Below are 25,885 nucleotides of genomic sequence, written 5' to 3' on the forward strand. Positions count from 1 at the left end.
CCCCAAAACACACATACACAGCAGGGTGAGGAAATGAGGGGTGGCGAGGAGGGCTAGGCAGGCCTTTGGGCCTTCTAGCCACCTTATAACATCCCGCAGACTACCAGGGCCTAGTGCTATGGGGATAACGGGTGCAGAGTAACACAAAGCAAATGAGAAAACGTTTCCCCAAAAAGAAAGGAGACTAAGATCAGCCTCAGGGAATGCACAGCCGTGGCACCCTCAGAGGGCAAGGCACGGACACGGTGGCCTGCTGGAAACCCCCGCTGCCCTGGCCTGCAGGCCTAGGAGTTGCCCTGCCCTCTGGCTTCTCCCCTCACGAGCTGTGGGAACTGCGTGTTTCTGAGCCTCAGTGTCCTTAACAGAGGGTATCTTTTGGGAATCCCCTGGCGGTCCAGTGGTTAGGACACGCTGCTTTCACCACTGGGGGCCTGGTCGGGGAACTAAGATCCCACACGCCGTGGAGCAGCCAAAAAACAAAACAAAACAAACGTAAGGGTATCTTTTTGAGGATTTAATGAGGGGAGAATGTAAAACACTTAACAGTGTCTGACCTCAGTAAATGCTGTTATGGTCACCCTCATCTCACAACTGCTCCCTGCATGCCCCTCCTTAGGGGCTTCCTGAGCGCTTCTAGCAGTCTCTCTCTCTCTGTCTCTCGCTCTCGGTCTCTCTCTTCTCCCACGAGTCTCAGGACAGGTGATAGTCTCAGCTCCCTGCCTGCTTCCCTCAAAATAAGCCTACAGACACTTTTAAATTATTTTATTGCTAACCACCACGTAGACCCAATCAGAGCACAACAAAAATACCATGAAGAAGTAATGTCTTCTTGTGGACCCCAGTCCATCTTTCCTGACTTTCTTGCTGCCTTGCAGGACCCCACACTGACTCTTAATGGATGTGGAGTGCTAGGCGAAGCTGCTCACAAGGCTGGATCACTCAGCTGGCTCTGCTGACAGCTCTGAAGCTCCCCGTCTTGCCGGTAAGATAGGCTCGCCTGCCCTGCAGGGGCCAGCTGAGCACAAATGCTTCCAGGCAAGCAGCATATATTGAGATAGGATGTGCCCAGCAGACACTTCCTTCAGATTACAGAAGTTCCAGAGACCCAAGAGAAAACTATTTCCATTGGTGCAGGAGCCCCTGGTCATGGCCTTTCCTACTCTGCCCAGGGCTATAGCTACCCAGAGTGGCAGCCTCGGGTGCCTGGGCGAAAGGTTGGGAGTAGTCATTCTGGGGCTGTAGTTCCTTTAGGATCTTGGGTCGGGAGGTTGTACCTGAAACCTCTTCATGTCCCTGACTTGTTCCAGTGAGACATAGCAGTCTGTCCAGTACACAGTTCACTCTTCGTCCTCCCCCACTTCCTTCAGGCCACACATTTGGGCTGCCCGACGCACTGTGGAGACAGGCAGGTCAGTGGAGCCAGCCTAGGCACTGGCAGCAAGCTTTGGGACTGTAGCTGGGTCAGGAAAGGAGGAGACCTGACCAGAAAGCGGGATGAAGAGGGAGGTAGTTCCTACCTTAGCCCTGCAGTTTGGTTACCATTGCGAAAATTCCAAGTTCATGAGGCCATCAGGGCCCTTCCAATATCTGTGACAGAAAACTAGAGCCTGGCTCTCTGTTCCTGTCAGTCCTGTCAATTAGGAACGGTTTCTGGCCTGCAGCGCTGACCCTCGGAGGGGTTACACGGGAGCCTCACACTTTGGGGGGACCCGCAGCACATTTGCCAGTGGGGAGGAGGGGAGGAAGAAACGACTAACCGAGCTGGTGATTTGTTTTTTTAATTGCTGAAGCCCCCTCAAAAGCTGTCTTGCAAAAACACATTTAACCTGGTCTCATCTCATCTCTGGCAAAATCTAGGAGGGGCGGGGGATTTTTGCCATTTTTTTCTTTTCTTGTTCGCTAGCTGGAGATTCCCACTCTACCGCTGAGACTAAGTGGAACAGTGATGTCTCAGCTGCCGGGAGCTGAGCCAGGAGGCTTTGTACAGGCTATAGGCCAGCCTAACAAGATCCAGGGGCCGGGAGCAGATTGGGGGACCATCTCCAGAGTGAACGCCACAGCCCTAAATGTCCTCTTACGGCCAGTGGTGCGAGTGATGAGCTGGGTGCCTACCACTCTCATACTTGCAGTTGGTCGGATCGCTGGCCAGGGGTCTGGAATGGAGGAAGAGCACACATCAGGCAGAGGGAGAAAAGGACCCTGGGCTGCCAGGCACCCTGATGGAGAGATGCCCAACAGATTAACAGTGCTATTCCTTTTCTCTAGAAGCCACTTAAAGGAACCTCCTGGATGATATAAACATGCTGAAATTCGAACCTCAGCCAGCCCAAATGGTTCTGCATTTTGTTTTAGTGGTACCAAAAGGCTAGTCATCTCCTGTATTTCCTGTCCTCTTTGCCAGGCTAAAGGGAAGACTGGATCCCAGCCTGACTGCTGAAGGGCAGAGGGTTACTCTCTGGAGCTGGGCAAGTGAGGGGGTCCTGGGAACGGTTACCTGCGTTTCGGCCTTCTCTTTCTCCTCCCAACTGCTAAGTCATCTGGGGCAGCTGGGGGTATGATTTTCTTTGGTATTTTCTTGGCTATGGTGGATAAAGGAACTCTATTGCTAAATGCACTATAGTCAGCCTCTGAGCGTGCCTGCTGAGAACGGTTAGAAGGGATGGTAGCTTCCCCTTCAGCACTCCTCCTCAGGTTCCTCCTCTTCAACATAGTCTTCCTCGGAGTCACCGGTCTTTCAGGTACTTGGCTCCATCCCCTTAGATTCTGAGGGGAGAGGGGTGGGAATGAAATATATATGACGTCCCTCCAGGTCCAGGAAGGCCAGGGGGAATCCACCCAGGGATCTTTATGGCGTTCTAAGGGAACATTGCAGCTCCTTCAGAACAGAGCAGTCCCATTACAGAATGGGATGTTTCCAAGTAGGTAACGGAGTCCATGGGATGCCCATGAGGTGTAGAGTCTCTGACAAGCCCCAATCTTCCAAGATCACTGCATACAACTCTGGGGTGCATGAAGGAGCTGAACTCAGCTGGCAGTGGCCATGACCATAGCTTTTTGCTCTGAATGTGATGGGGGATGGCTGGGGGCCCTGCGGGGAAGTTTGCATTGAAAAAAAGAGCTTAAGACCAAAGGTCGCCTAGTTCAGTTTCTCCATACACACACACACACACACACACACACACACACACACACACACACACACACTAGGGCCAGGCCCCCAATGGCCAAGACCCCTTGGGCTCTGACAGCAAAGGGGAAGCCCTGGCGGGTATTGCCCACCCCAGGTTCTGAGGAGAGCGGAGGGGTTGCTGGGTCCGCCCCTATGGCCTGGTGTGGGACTCAGCGGCTTGCTAATGACACCCTCGGGCGCTTCCTGCTCCTTCCCGTGTGCTGCTGGGCCTCTGGGACCATGTCCTTGTTCCACTGGACTGGCTGTTCCCGCCAACCGCGGGGGGGAGCCCGCTCCCCACTGCACCCCAGCTTCAGGCCTGGCTCGCAGAGCCCAGGGGAAGCGGCGCCTCCTGAGGCAAGTCGGCCACCCTAAGGGCAGCCCTATTGGCCGCCCTAAAGGCTGCGTCCATTGCCATGGACACGAGGGCGGCCCCCACTGGAGATGCGTCCTGGGGGCGGGGCTTTCCCGAGAACCACACCCACTTGGGCGCCTCCGCAGCTCCCTGGGGGGCAGATTTGATTGACAGCCACGATCCCCAGTGAACAGCGCCCCCCAGAGGCCGACTTGGTTTCGCCCATTTCCCCAGGCTCTGAGCAGGGAGCGCGGGCCCCGCGCTCGCTTGCGTGAGCTGGGAGAATTGCGTGGACCCTCCAGAGCTGGTTTGAGGGATAATCCTTCTACCACAGGAACACTCGTCTCTGGTCAGGAAGGAGACAGAACCTGGACAGGTGGCCGCTCGCTGGCAAACGTCCCTTCCAGGACACCTCCTTTTCCGGGTACGCCGAGCACTTTGCCCGCGGGCGGGCCTTCCGGGAGGGGTGGGAAGTGGCTCGTGTCTCTGGCAGGAGGCGGGTGTGTGTGCGGGTGTAGACCCGAATCCTGCGGGCGGGCGGAGGGGCCGCAGGCCTGAGGCGAGGTCCCCCGAGGCTGCGGCTGCTCGGCCGGGAGGCGGCCGTTCGTTCCTCCGGTGGGGCGGCGCAGCGAGGGCCCCTGCGGGGGCTCTTCCGAAGCCCGTGCCCTCACCTGAAGGAGGGCCGTCCTGCGCTTGCCCGGCTTCCCCGGCGCGCTGCCGGCCATCCCCCTTCCACCGTGCGGCTCAGGTCACCGCTGCCATGGCTTTGCGCCATCGGCCGGATGCCCCGGAGCTGCCTGACTTCTCCATGCTCAAGAGGCTGGCCCGAGACCAGCTCCTCTATCTGCTGGAGCAGGTCAGTGCCCGCCCCGCGGGGGGACTTCGCTGCATCAGCAGTGCAGCACTCCCTGGATGCATAGCTCTTTCTCACTGAGTTCCCTTGATCTTGCTCTTGGCCCTTGGTGTTGTCCTTGGAGCTTCTGTGGCAGGTGCAAGATGAAGCACTCGGGCAGGAAAATCAGAGGGCAGTAAGAGCTGCTTGGGTCGCGCTGGCCTGAGAGTTCATGGGACTCTCCCACCCACCCCCCACCCCGCCCCTAATTTTTTCATACAGACAAATGAGACACCCCTAGTGCCAGGCATCCCTGGGGACGGAAAGATGGTTAAGACAACTTTATCCTTAGAGTTCTTGCATTCCAGTGGGAGCCCTGTGAAACACACATGACCACACACAGGGTATCATGTGGTAAATGAGTGACAGCTAGGGTGCCTGCAACAATCATTTCTAGCTGGAGTCATCTAGGAGTTTCAAGGAGGCGGAGTGTGAAGATTAGCACATTTTCCTTGGAGATGGGAGAGGATGTTCCAGGCAGATGGGCCGGTAGGAGCAAAGTTGAGGAACCAGGGAAGGACAAGGCATGTAGTACAGGGAAGAGAGGGATGAGAAGTTACACCGTGAGCATTAGGCAGCTGCTGAAGGTTTTTCCCCCATACGTGACATGAAACAGTACTTGAAGATGACTGTAATAGCCATTGTGAAGTTGGGTACATGGGCAACAAGAAGGCCGCTGAGGAGACCATAGATGAGACTGAAGTAGTAAAGGCCCACACAAAGTTAGTGGCAATGGAAGTGAAAGGAATTGATGGGGGGTTTTGGGTTTTGAGTGGAAGACTCAAAGACGTTGACTGGTTGTAAAGGTTAAGTGAGAAGCAGAGCCGAGTCTGGGGTTTGTAACTTGAGCTAATGAGACAGTGATGCTGTTACTGTGATGGTAACGGGTTGTGCATACAGTCACTTGTTGACTGTTCATACTTCCCACTAGATCGGAAGGTCCTTGAAGACAGGGAACCTATTTTGTTCAGCACTGTGTACCCAGTGAGTACCTAGCTTAGAGTCAGGCGCTTAGCATGTGCTTAATAAATATGTGTTGCATGAACACTGAATGGAAATGAGAAAAAGAATTAGAAAGAGGAAGGGGTTTGGGTTGGTGGGGAAAGTTGAGTAGTTTGGGTTTGGATAGGGTGAAGTTAAGATGCTAGTAGGAAATACTGATTGTAACACATCAGCAGATGGAAATGCAGGCTTGCAGCCGGGGTAAAGATGGGGACTTGGGAGAATCTCAGAGAACCTCAGGGGAGGTGGAGCCATAGTTTATTTCTCTGTACTATGTCTTGTAGTGGTAGCACAATGATCGGCACATGGAAGACACCCAACAAATGTCTGAGGGATTGAAAAGAGATGCTAGTTAGAGCCACTAGTTCAGGTGAGCTCCCCGGGAAAGAGGGTAAATGAGACCAAGGATGGAAACTTGTAAATAGAGTGTATTGAGGAAGAGCTGCCCGCAAGGGTGACTCAACGCGTCCAGAGTGGATTTCTGTGCACTCATGTCCTCTTCGAACGAGCTCCTCTGACTTAATTCTTATTAATAAGCACTGCTGTTCAGGCTTGAAACCTCAAAGTCGTCTTTGACTCCCCTTCCTTCCTCACACTTAGCTGATCCAGTTGCTGAGTCCTGTGGATATTTCCTTACACCTGACTTTTTAAATGGTGATTAGAAAATAACACATACATATTCTCGAAAATGTAGAAGATTAAGTGTAAAGAAAAAAAATCACTTATAACCCTAGCATCAGATACAAGCACTGTTAATGCTGTTAATTTCTTTCAAGTATTTTTAAAAATTCTAATACACGTTCCATTTATCTCTTAAATGGCCTATTTTTGTTCACATCACCACCAGCCTAAATCAGGTCCTCCTTCATTATCCCAGGCTTGGGCTGCTTGTTTTCTGTTTTTGTCTTTGCTTTTTCTGCCGCACCCTGTGGCATGCAGCCCTTCCCCGACCAGGGATCAAACCCTCGCCCCCTGCCGTGGAAGTGCAGAGTCTTAACCACTGGACCACCCAGGAAGTCCTTGGGCTGCTTGGACTGTCGCATTAACCACATAAGTGGACTCCTTGCCTCCAGGTTCTCATGTCTCCAATCCATTTTACCCGCAGTTCCCAGATTTACCTAACGAAAACTCCCCACTGATTGGATACTTCAGTGCACAAAAGCTTTCTATTTTTCCTTGTTAGAGGAAGAATAGAGGATCAACTGCAAACTCCCTAACCCGGCATTTGGGACCCTTCATGCTCCAGTTCCTGTCCAATGTTTCAATCTTGTTTCCTGCCATTCCCTACATCAGGATGTCTCAGCCTTGGTGCTGTTGACATTGTGGGCTGGTGAATTCTTTGTGGTGGGCCTGTCCTGTGCGTTGTAGGATATTTAGCAGCGTGCCTAACCTCTACCCACTAGATGCCACTAACACCCCCTGCCCCAAGGTGGACAACTCAAAATGTCTCCAGGCTTTGCCAGATGTCCCCTGGGAGGCAAAAGCAGCGCTGGTTGAGGACCACTGCCTTGCATGTACCTTACCCATCAGGCAAACTGAATCGCTTGTGCTGCCCTTCCCATTCAGCCTGTACTCTTTCCCTGGCCTTTGCTGGATTGTCATCTTAATCTATCACTGCCCACACTCTACCCATTTCTCAAAGCCTAGTTGAGAGGAAGCTTTTAACAACTTCCCCCTCTCTTCCGCTCAGTGTGACCTCTTCTTCCTCTGGACAGATGGGAGAGCGGCGTCAGGAGTGCTGAAGCAGGAACCAGATGATAGGGATTTGGGGTGGGAGACGGGTGGGTGGGTGAGGGCTGCCCTGGGTTCAGTTTTCTGCCTTGAACAGAGGTTATTTTTGTAATTAGAAGCAAAATGCCATTTAAAGAGATATCTGGCAGTCAGTTGAGGGGCTGCGGGTTACATGGTGCGGTTTTGTTTTGTTTGGCTTCATTCAGCAGGGGATGGCTTGGGCTATCAGGAGGCAGAGTGGAGGAGGCAGTGGAGCAGAGGAGCCATGATGTAGAACAAGGTCACAGGCGAGCAGGAGGGTTGAGCGGTGAGGACTTAACCTTAGAAAGAAGGTGAAATATCCTTCCACTGGTATAGAAAATGAGCAGACAAAATAGGTGAATATGTAGAGAAGTGTCAACTGTGGATATAGGCAATAAACAAGTTGCTGGGGTAGATGAGGTCTAGTGACCTTCCAACCCAGAGACTGTGCTTCTCTTCAACGGATGGCTGGATGAGCTCTCAGCCGAGGGCCCTTGGGTGACCTCCAGCGTGACCCAAGATATTATCTCCTTCAGCGTCCAGGAAAAAAGGACTTGTTCATTGAGGCAGATCTCATGAGCCCTTTGGATCGAATCGCCAATGTCTCCATCCTAAAGGTACCTTGTCCCTTTTTCCAGCTGGAGTCAGGCCGCTCTTTTTTCATTAAGCAGTGTTTCTTTTGGTGAACAGTACAAATTACTGAAGAGTGACTGCCCTTCTAGGATAAATAGAGGATGGCAGAGTTGAGTGGACAAGGAGGGGTTGATACTCTTTGTATTGTTTCTGCATTGTTTTATTTTTGGTTTTCCTTTTCACAGTGAGAGGACGGTTCAGTGGAATGGTTGTCGGGGGCGGGGGGTACTTTGATTCCTAGAATTAGTGTAAACAGGAGGGAGCCCTTCCAGAAGACCCCTGTCTTTGAATCAGGCTTTGGGTTTCCAGGCACACGTATGTCCACTGTTTTGTTGGATTTTCTCTATAGCGACACGAAGTAGACAAGCTGTACAAAGTGGAGCACAAGCCAGCCCTCAGCTCCAGTGAACAGCGCGTGTCTGGAAGACTCTGTCTCGGCTCCAAGCTGGAGGAGGTCCCTGCACATGTGCCTTTGATCAGTCCTGAGCCGAGATCTGGCACCTTGATGTTTGTGATAGGGTTCACCTCCCTTCTTTTTTACAGTTTCACCCCAGGTTATGCTTTAGCCTCTTAATTGGTCTCCCTTTCTGCTGTTTCTCCCTCCCTTGTCCTCTTCTCTCTCTATGGCCAATCTGCCATCTCTAACCAGACTGATTATTCTTTCAAAACTATTTTCACTGTGCTCTCCTCAAGAACCTTCAAGGCTTCCTTTACTTACCCAGAGAGGTCCACGTTGCTTGTCGTAGATTCCAAGGCTGCCTCTAGGGAGGCCTCTCACCCCCTTTCCAGCCTGGTCACTTGCCCATCACCCCTGCTTGGCTCGAAACTTTTCACATGTTTCCCAGCTCTGCACACGTACCTCTGTGCTTTTGGCCACTCCACCCGCTCTGCCTGAAACTCTCTCCTCTCCTCACTGTTGTGAAAAATACCCATCTTTCAGGGCACAGCCCCACCCCCTCCACGCAGCTGTCAGTTGCCATTCCAGGGTGATTTTCTCCTCTGGGTTTGCATGGGGTTCAGTGTTTGTCCCGTTCACCTGGCACATGGTCACATCCTGCCTGTTGTCTGGTGTTTGCTTTTATTGTTACTATTTCTCAACCTAAGTAATGTACACCCTCCCTTAGAGGAAAAAGCTCTCCTGGATACGTGGGACTACATCCCTGAACCCCAGCTGGAAGAACATTATTTTATATACCTTCTTGTATTGTTTTTTAACACTTGATTGTTGACATACTCCATACGTACGTGCATCTTATTTGAGAGCAGGAACTCCTGGGTCTACCATAAGGCCAGGAAGTGCCCCCAGCTCACCAGGATATACCTGCTTTGTCTAGGGGAGTCTTCTGTGGTTGGTATGTGGTGAGCCAGGAGATCTGCCAGGGCTTTGGCTGGGGTGAGAACTGTAGCACATGGTGGAAGAGTTGGCATTGTTTAAGTTTCTTCTAAGCTGCTGTCACCAACTTCATGAGTTTTCTTCACTGAGGTGTGTTGGTTTTGTTTTCCCCCCTTCTCTCCCACAGATTGTGCTTCTTGGTCAGACCTCGCATCAAGAATATGCGGTAGACAACGAGGGGGGAGTCAAGGAATGGAGGGAATACGGGGATATGTGTATAAAAACATATGATTGAACTTGGTGTACCCCCCCAAAAAATAATAAATAAATAAAATTTAAAAAAATAAAAGAAAAAAAAAGCAACAACAAAAAAGTTACACCCTAAAAAAAAAAAAAAAAAAAAAAAGAATATGCGGTACATTGCCAGTGAGTGTGCCATGGTGTTCATTGTAACTAAGACTTGGGAAAGGGGGGAAGGTCTGAGGGCCTTGGCCATAGGAACTCTGTCCCCTTGTAAAGTCTCTCTGCTTCCTTGCTTCTGGTCTAACAAAGGCCCATGGCTTTCTGGGTTGCATCCCTTCTGTCTGTAGATCTTGTCAATGCTGACAAAATGGCTGGCCGAACTCGGAAATACAAAGTGATCTTCAGCCCTCAGAAGGTGAGTTTGGATCCTGGTGGGAGTGAGGTAAGGTAGAAGAGGACTGGGGACTGGGAAGGGGTAAGGGGCCAATAGCTACATCTCCCTCAAAGCAAAGTATGTGTCTTTTTCTGAACATAGCAGATAGTCTGTCATCAAATTGCCCCAAATATAGATTGCACAGTTGTGAGAGGTGGCCTCTACATAGATTTCTTTAAATGAAAAGATTGACACTTTTGAAGTAGAATCTGCTCTGTAGCCCATCTAACACCAAATCCTATGTGATAATGGTATACAGTCTTATGGCTTTCAATGACGTTCTCCCTGTATCCCTTTAATGTAAACATAGTAAATCTTCACCCCCTCCATACTCATCCAAGGCATGTGGCTGGCCTGCCCTTGGGTTGTTAGAACCATACCAGTGTACTTTGGAAAAGCCTTTTCTTATACAGGGTGCGGTAAAATGGTGTCTAAGCTTGGAGCCCCTGAGGGAACTGAAGCCTGCCATCACACAGTGAGTTAGCCTTGCCAGGCCAGGTTTCGTCCATCTTTACCTCAATAATTGCAGTAAGTGTTAGGTGATCTATCATAGTATCTCTGTTTCTCGAGTCCATCAACCCCCCCCTGGCCTCCCCATATCAATGGGTTGCATTGTAGGTCCATCCTCAACGTGACTGATTGGGATGGATGATATACCAGGTCTCTACATTGCCTGCCATAGGCCTATACAGTTATACCAAGTAGTTCATGTCACACTTAGAGTAGGTAGAAATTAAAGTTGAAAGGATAGGGATTTATCCCTTTGCAATTTTCCCAAGAAAATTCTGAAGAAAATAGAAGCAGTAGGTAAGGCTAAAGACAGTGAAGCCAAACAATGAACTCTCCCAGAAAGACAATGCAAAAGCCTTGACGTTCACAAAAGAAGATTTACAGGTGGGATCAGGAAAATGAAAATGGGAAGCACTGTGTGATACAGTATCACACCTACCAGAATAGTGGAAACAAAAAGACTGATGATGTAACATTCTGGCAGGCAACTGAAATGCTTATGCATCACAGATCAAAGGATGAAACAGGACAACCATTTTGGAAAGGCGTGTGGCATTTTCTAATAAAGTTAAGCATACACCTACCCTTGACCTGGCAATTCCAGTCACAGGTATTTACCCAAAGAAAATGAAAATATGTTCACAAAAAAATTCATATAAGAATGTCCATAGCATCCCTCAGTTCATAATGTCAATCAATGGATTGGATAAATCAATGGAGAATGGATAAACAAACTATGCTGTATTCACACAATGGGCTATTCTTCAGCAGTAAAAAAGAATGAATTACTGATATACACAACAGTATGGGTGAATCTCAAAAACTTTATGTTAAGCAAAAGAAGCCAGACACAAAAGAGTACATATTGTATGAAGTCCAAGAACAGATAGTACTGATGTATATTAATAGAAATGAAGAAGTAGTTGCCTGGGAGGAGAAGGGAATTGATGAAAAAGAGGCCGGAGGAAACTTTGGGGGTGATGAAATGTTATGTACCTTGCTTTGGGTCATGGTTACATAAGTACCTACAGTTGTGAAAACTCGTAAACCTGCATGCCTGATATCTGAGCATTTTATTGTGTATGAATTATACCTCAGCAAAAAACAAAAACAAAAACAGAACAAAACACCAAAAACAAAACACATGTTTTTTTAAAGAAAAGCATGTGTGTCCTTCCTTGAACTGTCAAGGTGTCTTGGTGAGATGTGACATAGTAGAAAGAGTGAGATTTAGAGTCAGACACACTGGGTTCCAATCAAGCTGAAGGAGCTTGGGAAACTCACTTCACTTTTTTCAGTTTCCACCTGGGCAAGTGAAAATAATGTAATTTACAAGATGGCCATCAGGATTAAATGGAAAATTGATGTTAAAATGTTTAACTCAGTACATATCACCTGGAAAATTCTCAATAAACTTAGCTGTTTTTAAGAACTGTTTTAAATCAAAAGTAATCCGGGGCGGGGCCGGGGGGGGCAACTAAAAATATATTCTGTTCTGCTTTGCAAATGATACCATATGCACCTTAGGACAAAAACTCCAAAATCAAAAGGAAAAACTGGAAAATCATTAAGTTAAAGAATCCAGTCTGCTCTGTGAGGGAGCCTATGGACACTGCTGGTAGCTAAAAATTACTGGTGATTATTACAAGAAAATCTGGTACTTTCTGTAATCATACACAAATTTGTCATCCTCATGTCCTACCTCATCTTTTTACCAAGTGTCAAAAGGGAAGGGAAAGGCTGCTTGGAATGGGACTAAAGTAAAAAGAGTCATAATTATTGGAGGTAGTCAGCTTCAACTTTTCTAAAGGAAACTCCCATTTTCACCTTTCCAGATGTTTCCATGACAAATTATGTATGCAGTTTCAGGACTAATCTGAGGTTTAGATTAAGAATTAATGGAAAGGTTTTGGAATCAAGATGGCAGTAGGAGGACGTGCACACATTCCCTCTTGCAAGAGCACTGGAATTACAACTCACTGCTGAACAATCCTTGACAGAAAGACACTGGAACTCACCAAAAAAACCCACCCCACATCCAGAGACGAAGGAGAAGCCGCACTGAAACGGTAGAAGGGGCGCAATCGCGTTAAAATCAAATCCCATAAATGCTGGGTGAGTGACCCACAAGCTGGAGAACAGTTATACTGCAGAAGTCCACCCACTAAAGTGAGAGTTCTGAGCCCCATGTCAGCCTTCCTAACCTGGGGGTCCAGCAACTGGAGGCGGAATCCCCAGAGAATCATTCTTTGAAAGCCAGCGGGATTTGATTGCAGGACCTCCATAAGACTGGGGAAAATGGAGACTCCACTTTTGGAGGGCACACAAAAAATGTGCTCACCAGGACCCATGGGGAAGGAGCAGTGACCTCATAGGAGACTGAAGCAGACCTACCTGTTGGTGTTGGAGGGTTACCTGTGGAGGTGGGAGGCAGCTGTGACTCACCGAGGGGACGGGGCACTGGCGGCAGGGGTTTGGGGGAGGGCTCATTGGCATGAGTCCTCCCAGAGTCCGCCATTAGCCCCACCAAAGAGCCTGTAAGCTCCAGTGCTGGGTAGCATCAGGCCAAACAACCAGCAAGGTGGGAACACAGCCCCACCCATTGGCAGACAAGCAGATTAAAGTTTCACTGCGCTCCACCCACCAAATCAGATTAAAGTCTTACTGAGCTCCGCCCATCCAGCCCAACCCACCATCAGTGCCTCCCATCAGGAAGCACCCATGAGCCTCCTAGATAGCTTCCTCCACAAGAGGGCAGACAGCAGAATCAAGCAGTATCAGCAGTATTTCGTCTTGTGGGACTGAAAACCACAGTCACAGAAAGAAAATGAAAAAGCAGGGGACTTTGTACCAGATGAAGGGACAGGATACCGCCCCAGAAAAACAACTAAATGAAGAGGAGATAGGCACCCTTCCAGAAAAAGAATTCAGAATAATGATAGTGAAGATCATCCAGGACTTTGCAAAAAGACTGGATGCAAAGATCGAAGGTTTACCAAAGACCTAGAATAATTAAAGAGCAAACAAACAGAGATATGGAACACAGTAACTGAAATGAAAAATACACTAGAAGGAACCAGTAACAGATTAACTGAGGCAGAAGGGTGAATAAGTGACGTGGAAGACACAGTGGTGATAATCACTGATGCAGAAAAGGATAAAGAAAAAAGAATGAAAAGAACTGAAGACAGCCTAAGAGACCTCTGGGACAATGTTAAATGCACCAACATTCGCATTATAGGGGTCCCAGAAGGAGAAGAGAGAGAAAGGACCCAAGAAAATATTGGAAGAGATTATAGTTGAAAACTTCCCTAACATGGGAAAGGAAATAACTACCGAAGTCCAGGAAGCGCAGAGAGTTCCAGGGAGGATAAACCCAAGGAGAAACACGCCAAGACATATAGTAGTCAAACTGACAAAAATTAAAGACAGAGAAAAGTTATTAAAAGCAACAAGGGAAAAACGACAAATAACATACAAGGGAACTCCCATAAGGTTAACAGCTGATTTCTCAGCAGAAACTCTGCAAGTCAGAATGGAGTAGCGTGATATATTTAAAGTGATGAAAGGGAAGAAACTACAACCAAGAATACGCTACCCAGCAAGGATCTCATTCAGATTCGACAGAGAAATCAAAAGCTTTCCAGACAAGCAACAGCTAAGAGAATTCAGCACCACCAAACCAGCCCTACAACAAATGCTCAAGGAAGTTTTCTAAGTGGGAAACACAAGAGAAGAAAAGGACCTACAAAAACAAAAACAAAGGATTAAGGAAAAGGTCATAGGAACATACATATCGATAATTACCTTGAATGTAAATGGACTACATGCACCAACCAAAAGACACAGACTGGCTGAATGGATACAAAAACAAGACCCATATATATGCTGTCTCCAAGAGACTCACTTCAGACCTAGGGACACATTCAGACTGAAAGTGAGAGGATGGAAAAAGATATTCCATGCAAATGGAAATCAAAAGAAAGCTGGAGTAGCAGTATTCATATCAGATAAAATAGACTTTAAAATAAAAAATGTTACAAGAGACAAGAAAGGACACTACATAAAGATCGAGGGATCAATCCAAGAAGAAGAGATAACACTTTTAAATATATATGCAGCCAGTATAGGAGCACCTCAATACATAAGGCAAATGCTAACAACTATGAAGGAAGAAATCGACAGTAACACAGTAATAGTGAGGGACTTTAACACTGCACTTACACCAATGGACAGATCATCCACACAGAAAATTAATAAGGAAACACAAGCTTTAACTGACACAATAAATCAGCTTGATTTAATAGATATCTATAGGACATTATATCCAAAAACAACAGATTACACATTCTTCTCCAGTGCACATGGAACATTCTCCAGGATAGATCACCTTTTGGGTCATAAATCAAGGCTTGGCAAATTCAAGAAAATTGAAATCATATCAAGCATCTTTTCTAACCACAATGCTATGAGATTAGAAATCAATTACAGGAAAAAAAGTGTAAAAAACACAAACACATGGAGGCTAAACAATACGCTACTAAATAACCAAGAGATCACTGAAGAAATCAAAGAGGAAATCCAAAAATACCTAGAGACAAATGACAATGAAAACACAATGATCCAAGACCTGTGGGATGCAGCAAAGGCAGCTCTAAGAGGGAAGTTTATAGCAATACAATCCTACCTCAAGAAACAAGAAACATCCCAAATAAACAATCTAACCTTACACCTAAAGAAACTAGAGAAAGAAGAGCAAACAAAACCCAAAGTTAGTAGACGGAGAGAAATCATAAAGATCAGAGCAGAAATAAATGAAATAGAAGCAAAGAAAACAATAGCAATAAAACTAAAAGCTGGTTCTTTGAGAAGATAAATAAAATCGATAAACCTCTTGCAAGACTCATCAAGAAAAAGAGGGAGAGGGCTCAAATCAATAAAATTAGAAATGAAACAGGAGAAGTTACAACAGACACCGCAGAAACAAAAAGCACCGTAAGAGATTACTACAAGCAACTATATGCCAACAAAATGGACAACCTGGATGAAATGGACAGACTCTTAGAAAGGTATAACCTTCCAAGACTGAATCAGGAAGACACAGAAAATATGAACAGACCAATCACAAGTAATGAAATTAATACTGTGATTAAAAATCTTCCAACAAACAAAAGTCCAGGACCAGATGGATTCACAGGTGAATTTTATCAAACATTTAGAGAAGAGCTAACACCCATCCTTCTCAAACTCTTCCAAAAAATTGCAGAGGAAGGAACACTCCCAAACTCATTCTATGAGGCCACCATCACCCTGATACCAAAACCAGACAAAGATACTACAAAAAAGGAAAACTACAGACCAATATCACTGATGAATTGAGATGCAAAAATCCTCAACAAAATACTAGCCAGCAGAATCCAACAACACATTAAAAGGATCATACACCATGATCAAGTGGGATTTATCCCTGGAATGCAAGGATTCTTCAATATATGCAAATCAATCAATGTGATACACCATATTAACAAATTGAAGGATAAAAACCACACAATCATCTCAATAAATGCAGAAAAAGCTTTTGACAAAATTCAACACCCATTTATGATAAAAACTCTCCAGAAGGTGGGCATAAAGGGAACCTACCTCAACATAATAAAGGCCACATATGACAAACCCACAGCAAACGTCATTCTCAATGGTGAAAAACTGGAAGCATTCCCTCTAAGATCAGGAACAAGATAAGGATGTCCACTTTCGCCACTACTATTCATAGTTTTGGAAGTCCTTGCCACAGCAATCAGAGAAGAAAATGAAATAAAAGGAATCCAAATTGGAAAAGAAGAAGTGAACCTGCCACTGTTTGCAGATGACACTATACATAGAAAATCCTAAAGATGCCACTGGAAAACTGCTTGAGCTAATCAATGAATTTGGTAAAGTTGCAGGATACAAAATTAACACAAAGAAATCTCTTGCGTTTCTATACACTAACAATGAAAGATCAGAAAGAGACATTAAGGAAACAATCCCATTCACCATTGCAACAAAAAGCATCAAATACCTAGGAATAAACCTAACCAAGGAGGTAAAAGACCTGTACTCAGAAAAGTATAAGACACTAATGAAAGAAATCAAAGAGGACACAAACAGATGGAGGGACATACCATGTTCTTGGATTGGAAGAATCAACATTGTGAAAATGACTGTACAACCCAAAGCAATTTACAGAGTCCACGCAATCTCTATCAAATTACCAATGGCATTTTTCACAGAACTAGAACAAGAAATGTTACGGTTTGTATGGAAACGCAAAAGACCCTGAATAGCCAAAGCAATCTTGAGAAGGAAAGATGGAGTTGGTGGAATCAGGCTGCCTGACTTCTGGCTATACCACAAGGCCACAGTGATCAAGACAGTATGGCACTGGCAACAACAACAAATATAGATCAATGGAACAGGATAGAAAGCCCAGAGATAAACTACGGTCAACTAATCTATGACAAAGCAGTCAAGGATATACAATGGAGAAAAGGCAGCCTCTTCAAAAAGCGGTGCTGGGAAAACTGGTCAGCTACATGTGAAAGAATGAAATTAGAACACTCCCTAACACCATACACAAAAATAAACTCAAAATGGATTAAAGACCTCAATGTAAGGCCAGGCACTATAAAATTCCTAGAGGAAAACATAGGAAGAACACTCTTCAGTGTAAATCACAGTGAGATCTTTTTTGATCCACCCCCTAGAGTAATGGAGATAAAACCAAAAATAAATATGAGGGACCTAATGAAACTTCAAAGCTTCTGCACAGCAAAGGAAACTATAAGCAAGATGAAAAGACAACCCTCAGAATAGGAGCAAATATTTGCAAATGAATCAACAGACCAAGGATTACTCTCCAAAATATATAAACAGCTCATGCAGCTCAATATCAAAAAAACAAACAACCCAATCAAAAAATGGGCAGAAGACCTAAACAGGCATTTCTCCAAAGAAGACATACGGATGGCCAAGAGGCACATGAAAAGCTGCTCAACATCACTAATTATTAGAGAAATGCAAATCAAAATGACAAAGAGGTATCAGCTCACACCAGGTAGCATGGGCATCATCAGAAAATCTACAAACAGTAACTGCTGGAGAGGGTGTGGAGAAAAGGGAATGCTCTTGCACTATTGGTGGGAATGTAAATTGATACAGCCACTATGGAGAACAGTGTGGAGGTTCCTTGCAAAACTAAAAATAGAACTACCATATGACCCAGCAATCCCCCTACTGGGCATATACCCAGAGAACCCCATAATTCAAAAAGACATATGCACTCCAGTGTTCATTGCAGCATTATTTACAATAGCCAGGACATGGATGGACCTAGAGACTGTCATGCAGAGGGAAGTGAGTCAGAAAGAGAAAAACAAATATCGTATATTAACACATATATATGGACTATAGGAAAATGGTACAGATCAACTGGTTTGCAAGGCAGAAATAGAGACACAGATGTAGAGAAGAAACATATGGACACCAAGTGGGGAACGTGGGGAGGGTTGGGGGGAGTGAATTGGGAGATTGAATAGTACACTGTAAATATATGCAGTTTATTGTATGTTAAAAATAAAATAAAGTAACAAGAGCAACAAAAAAGAATTAATGGAAAAGTAAGAATGGAATTGAAATGCACCTGTAACCTGTCTGCTTAATCTCTGCCCTCCGCTAAATCATCTTTCATTTCTCGGCCTGATCCATTTTTGAGAAATAGAACCTCTTAGGGCATTCCCTGAGAGACCCTCTTCTTTTGACCTCTTGCCTCTGCTTGGAGAGTCCCGAGGAGCCAGCCCACTGCACAGAATACCTCCTGCTTCTCTCTGGGATTTTTCTGGCAGATCTAGCTGGTCTGCAGTAGCCCTTCTCCCAGGCTGTGGTCCAAAGGCCCCATTCTGGCTCCCATTCCCACCAGTTATTATAATAAGCTAGTTGAGGGAAAGGAAATTTAAAGGACACCCTTGCACTGTATGATGGCTTTTTCTCTGTTCTCAGGGAACCAGACAGACAGCTTGTGGTAGTCTTGGCCAGGTCGTCTCCAGCCCATCATCATTTCTCAGCCTCCCAGGGACTGCGTGACATTCATTTTCTTTCTGCAGAGACGTTCTGGGAGCTTGGTAACTGGACACATTGTTCTGCCACCTGTGTCCACTTGGGAGCCCGAGTTCAGAGACCTCAGTGCCTGATGGCCAATGGGCAGGAAGTGAGCGAGGGCTTCTGTGATCACCTCCAGAAGCCACTGGCTGGGTTTCAGCCCTGTAACATCCAGGACTGCCCCTCGAGGTGTGTGTAGTCACTCTTCTTATCTCATTGGTACCAGGTTTTTGCTTGTTTTTAAAGGGGCAGTCATTTGGATTTAATAACTCAACCACTATCATTTCTTTAGCATGTACTGTACCAGGCACTCTGCTAAGTGCTTTATGTGGATCACATCAGAGTCACCTATGAGATCAACAGGACTCATTTCTGTCTTACAGAGGGAAAAACTCCCCTAGGCCACACAGTTACCAGGGCCAGAATTCAAACTGAGATAGCCTGATTTCAGAGCTTCTACTCCTAATCGCTACACAAATCAGCTTCCTGCACTCACAGTGTACCTTAAGAGCACAGTGAAGCTGGTTTCCTGGGTTTACCTAGGAGAGAAGGCAGTGGGCCAGAATCGCGAGAGGCACTAGTTAAAAGCACAGTTCCCTAGGTTTTACCCCAGGGGTAGGACCACTAATAACTTTTCTATGTCATAGAGGACACAAATCAATAGTTTAAAGAGTGTCCAGAGTCAGACTCATGGTCTCCACCAAATCTGATCCGTTCCCAGTGTTCCAGGTCACAATGACTGCATCCTTAACTCCCCCTTTCCTCTCCCTTCTGTCCATTCTTGTCAGCTTCCCACTGTTAGCACTGGAGTCCAAGCCATCATCATTCCTCACGAGGACCACTCCAGGAGCCTCCCTAGAGTGCCTTGTCCACCCTATAAGCAGAACCGACTTTTAAAACACAAACTCATCATGATGCTCCTCTGTTTAAAACCCTTCCATGCCTTCGCATCGTTCTTAGGACAAAGGTCAAAATTCCTAGTGTAGGGGCTGTGTCTGTCTTGTTCATTCCCCCCCGCCCAATGTCTAAAATAATGCCTTGCACATAGAAAGTGCCCAGTACCTACTTACTGCCTGAACGAATACGTGAGTGAAAGAATAGACGTCCCTTGGTGGTTGGGTCTCAGGCTGCCGTTCTACCTCATTGCTGTGTCTCCCAGCCTGGTTATGGGAACTCCATCCACATTGGTCTTTTTTGGTCCCTTCGGTATGCCATTCTCTCTCCTGACTGAGGGCCTTTGCACATACCACTTCCTCTGTTTAGAACACGGTTCCCTCTCTTTTGACTTCTTGATTCCTATTCACCTATTTTCAGGGAAACTTTCTAGGCCCCACACTAAACCAGGCCCCTGTGCTATGTGTTTTTCTGTTTCCTTATCTTTCTTCTCCACAGCTCTTACCACAATCTGCCTGTCTTGCTCTCGCACTGGACCATTAGTTCTATGAGAATAAGTCCACGGCTGTCATGCTAAACAGCACTCAGCACAGTGATTGGCCCATTACACACTTTCTAAAAATGCTTGTTCAGTGAATGAAGAATGATTGAGTAGCATAGTCCCTAGCAGGTAATTGACCAGTGATGCTGTCGACTAAAAAAGAGGCATCACCTAAAAGTTGAGAGGCGTGTTTTTCTTGGCGGACATTCGGAGGACATTAAGCTTGGAGCACAGCATCGCAGATAATGCTGAGAAGCTGTTCTGAAGAAGCCAAGTGGGAGGGGGGAAGCAGGATATATTGAATTTTTACAACGAAAGACCAGGTAGTTGGAACATCAAAAGATTACTGTTAATTAAAGAAAACCAGCTATCTCAAGTTAAGGAATTTAGCGCTTTTCTCTGTATGGGAAGATGCAAGAGTCTGGGCTCGCTGAAATCACAGAGTCAGCATCCTGTGCTTTCTCCATCCTGTGTCCCCTCAGGGTGCACCATCGGGGTGGCTCTAATGTGATGGCTTGATGCCTGCAGAATCCTTTGTTCACTGATATGGCAGGCAATAATTTAGTTCACAATGCAAAAATCCACATTAAAAGACAAAAAAACCAAACCAAAAAGACAAACAGTAGTAGCATTTATTGAGCACAAACCTATGAGGCAGACACTATTATCAGCCTCATGTTACTGAGGAGGAAGTGGAGGCTGCAGAGTGTGGTACAGCTCACTGCCCTGTGCAGATGCGCACCCTGGTTCTGTGATCTGTGTCTTGGGGGAGAAGTGGGAGAGAGGGTCACACAGTGAAACAAAATGGGTGTTTTGGAACACATTGTGTGTGTTTGTTTTTGGTTGTCATAACGGGCATGTCTAGTGGGTAGAGGCCAAGGATGTGCTGAGCATCCTTACAATGCACTGGACAGCCCACCAGCACAAAGAGGGATCTGGCCCAAAATATCAATAGGACTAAGGATGAGAAACCTTAGTCTTAGCCCAAGCTTTTTCCTTTTTTTGGCCACACAGCATGCGGGATCTTAGTTCTCTGACCAGGAATTGAACCCGCACCCCTTGCAGTGGAAGCGCAGTGTCTTAACCACTGGACCACCAGGGAAGTCCCCCTAGGAATGTGTTCTCAGAAGGGCTGTGGATACTGTGGGTACCTTGACTGACCTGTCTTCCAGTGCCCACTGTGTTCTTCAAAGGAAGAGCTCATGTAAGAGTCATCTGTCCCCCAGGAAGCATCAAATTCATGCTGGAATAACTGGGAGGAATTCGATCCAAGAAAACTGGTTTATGTCCATTCTCGATTCCCACAAAGTGCAAAAAATTCACCTGGGAAATTTGTCCATATTTATTAAGCTCTCTCAAGTTTTACCCACTCCTAGAAAAGAACAGAGTCCTACACTTTCATACCCAGAGGAAACAGTAGAGATCATCTACTCTAGATTCCTCTACATCAGGGGTCCTTCACATTTCTGTGCCACGGATCCCCCTGTAGTCTAGAGAAGCCTTCTCAGAACAAGGGCTTTAAATCTATAAAATAAAATATTTGATCACAAAATGGAAATGTATAAAATATATTTCCAATTTTATAATTGGAAACCAATTATATTGAAATACAGTTACTGAAATATTTTTAAATGTGTGTTATAGGGACTTCCCTGGTGGTGCAGTGATTAAGAATCCGCCTGCTAATGCCAGAGACATGGGTTCCAGCCTAGTCCAGAAAGATGCCACGTGCCACGGAGCAGCTAAGCCCGTGCGCCAAAACTACTGAGCCTGTGCTCTAGAGTCTGCAAGCCACAATGACTGAGCCCGAGTGCTGCAACTACAGAAGCCTGTGCCCCTAGAGCCCGTGCTCCACAACAACAGAAGTCACTGCAATAAGAAGCCTGTGCACCGATATGAAGAGTAGCCCTTGCTCACTGCAACTAAGCAGCAGTGAAGACCCAAGGCAGCCGAAAAAAACCAACTGAATGATAAATAAACCTTTAAAAAATAATAATAATAAAAAAATAAATGTGTGATATAGTAGATTTACCTCTCTATTAACACACTAAATAATAGGATCTACTAGTACAATTGATTTTGAAATGGTGGTGAATATAGTTGCTGTTTTGAGATGCCCGCCACAATGTTCATGTCATGTGAAAACAGCTACAATTTCTATTGGTAACAAAATCACAAATATTGCTAATACTACTCTATGTTGGGACCTACATGTTTATCCATTAGAGCTTCGTGACAATGAAGATGTAATTCTTTTCCCATCCAAGTCCATGGTTTCCTTGGAGAACACCATGGGGTCCAGGGCAGGAACCCTGCTCTGCAGTATCCTGGCGGCAGCTTGAACATCTTGAGTGACAGAACACTCAATATCATCAAGATGTCCACTTCCAAGTTCAGTCTCCTGAGATCATTACGAACTTTAGGGCCATATAAATTTGGGATCAATGCCGGCTTTATTGGCATATTAGTTATGTGACCGTACCTTTTTAGCCCTGCAGACGTTGGTTTCTTCATTCCAAGAATGGCAACAAGGGCTTCCCTGGTGGTTCAGTGGTTAAGATTCTACCCTTCCATTGCAGGGGGCATGGGTTCTATCGATGGTCAGGAAGTGCTGCATGCTGTGTGTTGTGGCCAAAAAAAAAAAAAAAAAGATTGGGGAAGAAGATAACAATTACATAAGTTAACATGTAAATATGTAAATATCTCTCAGCACCAAGGGCTCATAGGCGCTTTAATAACATTTTCTTCCCTTTGGTTTCAATGAGTTGAAATCCACCCTTTTGAGACTTGCACTCCATTTTGCCCTAGCTCTACTCTCTGAAGCTGTTACCAAAATTCAAGGGCAGTGAGGCCACACAACACCAAGACATCAGCGTTTGGAGCAGAGAATGGTTAATTACAGGGCCATGCAAGGAGATGGGTGGCTCATGCCTGAAAACCCCCCCAAAACGTGAAAGCTTTCAGCAAAGCCCTCTTATGGGAAAGGTAAGCAAGGGGTGTGGTTCGTTGTTGCAAACTTCTAGGTGTCAGCTCCTTGGTTCTTGAGGTCAGGTCGTGGTCAGGTAATGATGTTCCTGTAAATCTCCACCTAACACATTACTCGCTAAGCTGACAAGAAAGGACAAGGTCCCAAGGCACAACTCTCACCCTCTGAGACCTGGCTAAGAGGAAAGGGGTGCATGAGTGGTTACCCCAGCCCAGAGCACCCGCCCAGCATCCAGTGTGGGTCCCCACCAGTGCCCAGGCCTGGCTGAGGAGGTGGGTCCCTGGTGGTGGTCCTTACTCACCTCCTGTAGTTTCTGCTCTTAGGGGGTGCACGGGCGCGTGCACCGAGTGCTCTGTGTCCTGTGGTGAAGGACTCTGCAGTCGCCACGTGACAGGTCAGCGCACAGGAGCCAATGGAATGTGCAGGTGATGCCTCCGAGAGCTTGTGACCCAAAGCCAGGCCTCTGGGAAGAAGACCCTGTTCCAGTCACGTGTGTGTTCAAGGGCTCGCTGAACCAGGGAACCAGGTGACAACTGACACATCTTGTGTTTTTTTGGTTTTTTTTTTTGGCACATGGGCTTAGTTGCTCCGTCATGTGGGATCTTCCTGGAGCAGGGATCGAACCTGTGTCCCCTGTATTGGCAGGCGGATTCTTAACCACTGCGCCACCTAGGAAGCCCACATCTTGTGTTTTGATGGTAGAATCATCCAGGATCAGCATCTAGTCCCTGTGGTCACACCCACACAGCAAACAATTAAGAAAGGGGCTTCCCTGGCAGTCCAGGGGCGAAGACTTCGCCTCGCAATGCGGGTGGGTGTGGGATCGATTCCTTGTTTGGGGAGCTGAGATCCCTATAAAGACTTTAAGAATGGTCCACGTTAAAAAAAAAACGGAACACAACAAGAACAAAAACGTACATCGGTGTCCCTTCCCCAGGGGGAAGGGGAGAGCCCGGCTCCTGCATAATAGGCAGGAAGCTCAGCTGCACAGGGACCTGACCGCAGCGCCCACAGGCTGCTCCACAGGCCCTTGCTATCTTGTCATGGGCCCCTGTAAATAACACAGGCCACAGGGACCACATTCCCCTCGGGGCTTCTGGCAATATTCAGGAATGTCACAGCAGGAAGGCAATACACTCTTTCCGCACGTCTGACCTGCTGTGCAGCAGTTGTTGCTGTTGGGACTCATTGCACTAATTCTCTTAGGTCATTTCTCCATTTAGTTGTTCTCAATTCACTCCAAGTACTACATGACCACCTACTTCTCTAACTGGGAAATGCCCAGCCCCAATTCTGTGCAGGGAGGATGCAAAACAGAGTTTATTAACAATCAAGTTTATTCACAAAAATTGCAAGAACCAAGGGCTGGGGCGGGGTGTGAAACAAGGCTTTTGATGGCCATGGAGGTGCTGCATTTGAATCCCGTGCAGAGAACACTCTCATCGTCCACCGGGCCGGGCCCCACGGAGTGCGGCAGCCTGAGCGTTGTCGGTCACCTACGGGGTGCAGAGAACAGTCTCACCCTCCACTGGACCCGGCCCCACAGAGCGTGGCAGGCTGAGCATCTTCGGTCACCTACGGGGCTCAGAGAACAGTCTCACCCTCCACTGGACCGGGCCCCACAGAGCACGGCAGCCTGAGCGTCGTCGGTCGCCTGCGGGGCGCAGAGAACAGTCTCACCCTCCACTGCACCGGGCCCCACGGAGCGCAGCAGCCTGAGCGTCTTCAGTCACCTACGGAGTGCAGAAAACACTCTCATTGTCCACTGGACCAGGTCTGAGCGAGCGCGGCAACGTGACCTCCTGTGGTTTTCCACGGGTTATATTTACAAGGGTTTAACTTTGGTTGATCTCCTCTTGCTGGGCAGCCTGCAGCAGAGGTGAGTTAGGATGCAATTCCATATTCTCCGAGCCAGTCCCTTCTTCTGTTTCTGCCTGTGGCCAGAGGGAGTGGCTGGAGACACACTCTCAGGCTGCCCAGCACTGGAGGCGCCTCCGGTGTTGGCCACCCCTGGGGGGCAGTTGCTTCTCTCTTGGGCTTCAGTCCTGTTGCCGGTGCTGCTGCTAGAGGAGGAGGCCCCAGGGCCACACGGAGTGGCTGGACTGGGGGTGGCGGTCCTCTCCTCTGTTGTGGGTGGGGGAGAGGGTGCGGGAGTGAAAGACTTGCTTGTCTCCTGATCTTGGTGCTGCAGCACCTTTCCTGCATCGTAGAGCCACTCGGGTATCAGGGTGGACACCTCTGAGCTGGAGGAAGACTCAGTGTAGCTGCCATAGAGCCCAGTTGAAGAGCAGTTCCACACAGTGCTGGCAGTGATGGTGCAGTCCCCCACCTCAGATCCCTCAGAGCTCTTGCTGCCTCTTCTTGACTCCTCCATGTCTTCCCACCTCGAGTCCAGGGTTATCCGCACTGTCGCCCCCAGGTTCTCTTCACAGGCTGGCCGGAGTGGCTCCTCCCGGCCCATGTTCACCCATACGTGGTGCAGGAGTTCGGTTGTGTTGCTTCGTTTGCTGGGGTTGACTACGATCATTCTCTTGATCAGATTTCTGATTTCTGGTGAGAGATTAAGTGGGATGTGGTATTGCCCTCGTACGATTTTCTGCTGCAGATCTGAAAGGCTTAGTCCCCAAAACGGCCGGGACCCGGTCACCATCTTGTATAGGACGACTCCCAAGCTCCACACGTCCACCGGTGGGCCATAGTAACTCTTGCGTTTGAACATTTCTGGGGCAGAGTACGTAGGACTTCCACAGAACGTGTGCAGCTTCTGGCCCTCCTCGCACTTTCGGCTCAGGCCAAAGTCGGTGACCTTCACGTTTAAGTGGGCATCCAGCAGGAGGTTCGCTGGCTTCAGGTCCCGGTGTACGATGCCCCTCTGGTGACAGTGCTGCAGGGCGGAGAGCACCTGCCGGAACGGGGCTCGGGCCTCTTCCTCGGTCATGTAGTCGTGGTGTTTCAGGTAGCTGCACAGGTCTCCGCCACAGAGGTACTCCATCACAAGGCACAATG

At 47.2% G+C, this 25,885-nt stretch overlaps 1 protein-coding gene and 1 pseudogene across 6 annotated transcripts in view; one reads left to right on the forward strand and one right to left on the reverse strand.

The window, feature by feature from the left end:
* LOC130844532 (tubulin polyglutamylase TTLL13-like) overlaps positions 1 to 2,752 on the reverse strand; it is a 40,527-nt pseudogene extending 37,775 nt beyond the window's left edge.
* A 1,025-nt stretch (positions 2,753 to 3,777) lies between these two features.
* The window catches only part of LOC130843990 (vacuolar protein sorting-associated protein 33B-like), a 28,108-nt gene continuing 6,000 nt past the window's right edge, over positions 3,778 to 25,885 (forward strand). Inside the window, exons 1-4 of one of the 6 annotated variants that reach the window (XR_009051113.1) lie at positions 3,778 to 3,948; positions 7,707 to 7,787; positions 9,324 to 9,794; positions 21,538 to 21,861. Coding sequence is in view for 4 of the 6 variants with exons in the window: in XM_057719957.1 (XP_057575940.1) it covers positions 4,285 to 4,380; positions 7,707 to 7,787; positions 9,324 to 9,431 (285 nt within the window). In the remaining 2 variants the exon portion in view is untranslated. Of the gene's footprint in view, positions 3,949 to 3,975; positions 4,381 to 7,706; positions 7,788 to 8,397; positions 9,795 to 18,359; positions 18,549 to 21,537; positions 21,862 to 22,701; positions 23,029 to 25,885 lie in introns of those variants that run through there. The other 5 variants (XM_057719957.1, XM_057719958.1, XM_057719960.1 and 2 more) reach the window with 5 other exon arrangements.

This window comes from Hippopotamus amphibius, chromosome 2 (genome assembly GCF_030028045.1).
Source record: "Hippopotamus amphibius kiboko isolate mHipAmp2 chromosome 2, mHipAmp2.hap2, whole genome shotgun sequence".
Classification (NCBI taxonomy): Eukaryota; Metazoa; Chordata; class Mammalia; order Artiodactyla; family Hippopotamidae; genus Hippopotamus; species Hippopotamus amphibius.